At 33.2% G+C, this 5,102-nt stretch overlaps 1 protein-coding gene across 3 annotated transcripts in view; it reads right to left on the bottom strand.

The window, feature by feature from the left end:
• Positions 1-5,102, bottom strand: part of VPS13A (vacuolar protein sorting 13 homolog A) — a 239,033-nt gene that overhangs the window by 124,889 nt on the left and 109,042 nt on the right. For all 3 annotated transcript variants that reach the window (XM_017543278.2, XM_017543280.2, XM_017543281.2), the window contains exons 32-33: positions 4,352-4,519; positions 2,080-2,384 (exon numbers count right to left, since the gene is read on the bottom strand). In XM_017543278.2, the coding sequence (XP_017398767.1) occupies positions 2,080-2,384; positions 4,352-4,519 (473 nt within the window). The remainder of the gene's footprint in view (positions 1-2,079; positions 2,385-4,351; positions 4,520-5,102) is intronic.

Below are 5,102 nucleotides of genomic sequence, written 5' to 3'. Positions count from 1 at the left end.
CTGTTGGTGGGAGTGTAAATTAGTTCAACCATTGTGGAAGACAGTGTGGCGATTCCTCAAGGACCTAGAAATAGAAATTCCAATTGACCTAGCAATCCCATTACTGGGTATATACCCAAAGGATTATAAATCGTTCTACTATAAGGACACATGCACACAAATGTTCATTGCAGCACTGTTTACAATAGCAAAGGCCTGGAACCAACCCAAATGTGTATCGATGATAGACTGGACAGGAAAAATGTGGCACATATACACCATGGAATATTGTGCAGCCATAAAAAACGATGAGTTTGTGTCCTTTGTAGGGACACGGATGAACCTGGAAACCATCATTCTCAGCAAACTGACACAAGAACAGAAAATCAAACACCCCATGTTCTCACTCATAGGCGGGTGTTCAACAATGAGAACACATGGACACAGGGAGGAAAGCATCACACACTGGGGTCTGTTGGGGGGAAATAGGGGAGGGACAGCAAGGGGTGGGGAGTTGGGGAGAGATAACATGGGGAAAAATGCCAGATATAAGTTAAAGGGAGGAAGGCAGCAAATCACGTTGCCATGTGTGTACATATGCAACAATCTTGCATGTTCTTCACATGTACCCCAAAACCTAAAATCCAATAAAAAAAAAGAAAAAAAAAAAAAAGAAGAAATGTTTCAAATCAATAATCTTAGCTACCACCTAAAGAAACTTAGAAAAAGAGCAAAATTAAACCTAAAGTAAGCAGAAAGAATAAATATTGTATCAGAAATCAGTGAAAGAGAAAGACATCATTACAGATGTTAGAAAATAAGGGAGCGTTATGAAAAACTTTATGTCATTAAATTTTACAACTTAGATGAAATGGATAAATTCTTTTAAAAAATTAGGGAGGATTGTGCAAGAGAAAATAACTTGAATAGCCCCAAATGTATTAAAGAAATGAAAACTGTTTTTAAAAACCTCCCATGAGTAAACTCCGTGACCAGATGGCTTCACTGGTTAATTCTACCTAATACTTATGGAAGAAATAACACAATTGTACATAAACTATCAGAAATGTATGCATATCAAAACTTATAAAATGGTGTAACATTAAAGATATGCAACTTATTCTGTGTCAATGTCTCAATAAAGCTGCTTTAAAAATATTCAACTGATCAAACAGTCTCGTAGGAAGCTAAGAGAAGTATAGAAATATATCCCAGGCATTGCACTAATAAGAAATACAATAGTGAGCAATCTTTATAAGGGATTAATAAATAATGCCTACCTCATTGGGTTGTTGTGGTAGGTACTGCTGAATAAATATAGTGGGCTGGTGTATAAAAATGGGATCACATTTTAGAAAGGTTCTAGAAATTAGGTCAAAAGAAGACAAAACTAGAGGTTGGAAGGATAGAATGGGGGTTAGTTAAATAAAAAACAAAACAAAAATAAGGTGAAGAGACAAGCAAGAGAATGAGATCAAAAAAAATTACAGAAAGAAGGAAGAGGGCAGTTTAGAAGTATGAACAGAGAAGGATCCAAGTTGGAAAATTGGGCATTAAATTCAGAATGGGCAATTAGAAACAACACAGAAACACAGAGGACATAGCATAAAAGCTCTGGAAATATTTGAACATTTGTTTATCCCCCTACTTCCTAACCCTATGCTTAATGAATACATAGGTTTGCTACTGTTTGTTTAAATTACAGCATCAGATCCCTAGCACACAACTGACAGAGAAGATAAGGTGATACTGTATTTGCAAAGTGAATAAACATATTACATTAGAAATTCCTCATTTCTTCCATAGCAATGTAATTTATAATGAACTACAAAAAAAGCACAAATACATTTTGCCAGATAATAAATTTTATGGTTTTCTTAATTACCTAAGGAGAAATTTTCAAAACAGTTTCTAGGTTTTTTAAAATGCGAAGACTATAATTGACGTTGCCAAAATATACTTAAGGAAGAGAGAATTACAAAATTACGTATAATTAATAAAATCAAATCTCACTGTAAACAGAATACTCAAAACAGCAACGTCTTTAACATAAAAAGAAAAATACTGCATTCCACACAAACGTACTTGTGAAAAGCTTACCTGTATAGTCGCATTTCACTCAGCTTTATTGTTATCAAATCAATAACAGGTGGGGGAGAGCTCTGACTCTCTGTTATCATATGAAAGGTATTTGTCATTGTAATTAGTCCAAAATCAGCAACAAAAACATTTTCTGAAACTGGAGACTGTGGGATGACCACAACTGGGGCTTTGATGTGAATATCCAGTGCCATTCTGGAACTCCTTTGTGCCAGTTCTTTTACACCAGTAGCAGCCATTCCAGCTGCCTGAACAGTTGCCTCAGCCAAGGCTTGTTTAGCTGCCTGAAAATTATCTATAAAAGCCTGTAAGATAACAGAATTATATTTTTAAAGTTATTATTAATAAATAAGACATTAAATATATATTGATATTTATGGCCTTACCGCAATTAAAAAAATAAAAACAACAACACAACCAAACATTATTTATTTATTCAAAGTCTTACTGTCTATATTTAAAAAAAAAAAAACCAACACAACCATGCATTATTTATTTGTTCGAAGTCTTACTGTCTATATTTCTGCCACAAAAACTGAGAAACACAAAGACACAGATAAAATAAAACTCTAGTCCTCAGAACAAAGCTAAATGGGATCACTGGAATGTCTTACAGAAATCTATTTCCCTTATCTCACTTTCTCTAATGTCTGAACAACACTATTTCTCTATACAACCTCAGTGGACAGAGAGCTTATTTATGTTTGTAAGGTAAATAAATAAAATATGTTTAAGAAGTTTCAAAAGAATTTTCCAATTTCCAAATTCCAGAAAAAACACTTCAATGACATAAAATATAATTACCTAGATTTATACTCTCATACTTAATTTTCATGTTGAAAGAAAAAATCTAGTATTTTAGTAATTTCTAAGTATAAGTACAAGAGGGCTCAAGTGACATGATTTTCTTGGATATAAAAAGAAATTAGCTACTCAAGAGGCTGAGGGAGGATAACATGAGGCCAGTATTTCCAGACCAGTTTGGGCAATTTAGCGAGATCTTGTCTCTAAAAAAAAAATTTTTTTTTATTTTTTAAAAGAGAAGAAATTAAACAAGGAATACTTGATTATCTTTAGATTTTTGTGTACAAAATGATTTTATGGCTATAGAAAAACTGCATGATAACCTAAATTTAAAAGATCACAAACATCAACGTTATATGGAATTAACCTAGAATTCTGAAATAACAAAAGGGGGGCCCACGTTCCCAAATACATTCAGGTGAACACATGAATACTTTCCTTGCTTGTAAATTGCCACACTTGGCCTATTTATTCCACTATAGCCTCAGATTTGATTACCTACTTAATACACTAAAACAAAGACACAGCATTTTAAAAGAATGAATAGTGATGTCATGGAGACAGGTATGAGACCCACAAGAAAAATATCAGCTGAGGGCAAGGGAAAAAAACAAAACAAAACAAAACAAGAAAAGCAGAAAAAAGAACCGAAATGCCTTAGGGCGAAGTCATATAGGAGTTAAATCTAACTCCTTAAAGTCAATGATATTCACAGAATGACAATGCAATCAAAAATATGATTTTCTTGGGCTGGGCATAATGTCTGTAATCACAGCACTTTGGGAGGCCGAAGCAGGAGGACCACTTGAGGCCAGGGGCTCAAGGCCAGCCTGGGCAACAGAGCAAGACTCCATCTCTATAAAAACTTGAAGAAAAAAAAAAAAAATTAACTTGGTGGTATGTGCATAGTGGTATGTGCCTGTAGTCTCAGCTACTCAGGAGAGGTTGGGGCAGGAGGATCACTTGAATCCAGGAGTTGAATGTTATAATGAACTATGATCATGCCACTGAACTCGAGCATGGTGACAGAGCAAGACCTTGTATCTAAAAAATTAAAATAACCTTTTCTTAACGATGACTTGAGAGATCACAACAAACTTCAATTACATATTTGGTATTTTTAAATTATAGTTACAAGTCAGGTAAAACGAAGACTTAAGCCAATGACATATAAAATGAAGTTTCTAAATAATATAGAACATATTTTTGATATCTAATGCATATATATTTAACGTTAATATATGAAATATATACTTCAATTAATTGGAATATTTCCATGTCAAAATGATGTTATATAATTAAGGAACTACACTACACATTTCAGTCATTATGTATAATAAATGGTGCCCAGAAAATTATTTCAAAAATCAGAAAAAATTTCAAGCAAGCAATTCTTATTAGACTTCATCCATATTTGACATATAGCAATTTCCAACTAGTATAAAATAAAAAATAATTTAATACTCACCAATATAGAATATAGAAATTTTGTAACAAAAACTACTTCAATGCAACCAACTATTAAATCAACCTGAATGTCAACCACATTCATATCTGTGTATGCAGAACCAGCAGTTGCATCCATGTAAGAAACCATTTTGAAGCTGAAAACTTCTTTTCCAGTGATGTAAACAGCCTTAATAAGAGAGAATTTGATTATCACTATCCATTTTTGAAATGATGTGCTTTCAGTACAAAAAATAAAACAAAGTAATAAATAACAAAACATAGTAAGAAAATCTCCCAAGCATTCACAGGCCAAGTATGAACGAGGCAACAATTCTATTATAATTGCTTTACTGGAACCTACACTACAAAGTTTTACAAATTGGTGGTGGCAATTCCCTTTGTGGGTCATAAAATCAATGTAGTAGGTCTGACCCCAGCTTTTTCTCTCTCTCCCTCTTTTTTTTTTAAATGAAGAACAGAAGAGGAAATATCTCAATATGCATTTTAATTTTGTATGTATACTTTTGTAATGAGAGTAACCATGTATTTCTTGATGTACTGACAAAAATTTGAAAAACACTGTACATCTACACCTTACTGAAATCTATTCTTGATTTGAGGTATGTGAATAGATTTTCTGGAATCTTCAACAGAGTCTCCTCCTAGCTCTATACTTCTGTTCCTTATCAGGTTGTAAAGAGCCATCTTATTTGCCAACCAGAAATTACCTATAGTGGTTAAAAATCTCAAGCTCTGTAATAACAAAAAAA

The sequence above is a fragment of the Cebus imitator genome, unplaced genomic scaffold, assembly GCF_001604975.1.
Source record: "Cebus imitator isolate Cc_AM_T3 unplaced genomic scaffold, Cebus_imitator-1.0 Scaffold150, whole genome shotgun sequence".
NCBI classification, from domain to species: domain Eukaryota; kingdom Metazoa; phylum Chordata; class Mammalia; order Primates; family Cebidae; genus Cebus; species Cebus imitator.
Note: the sequence above shows the minus strand (reverse complement) of the source record. Positions and strands in the feature narration are given on the sequence as shown.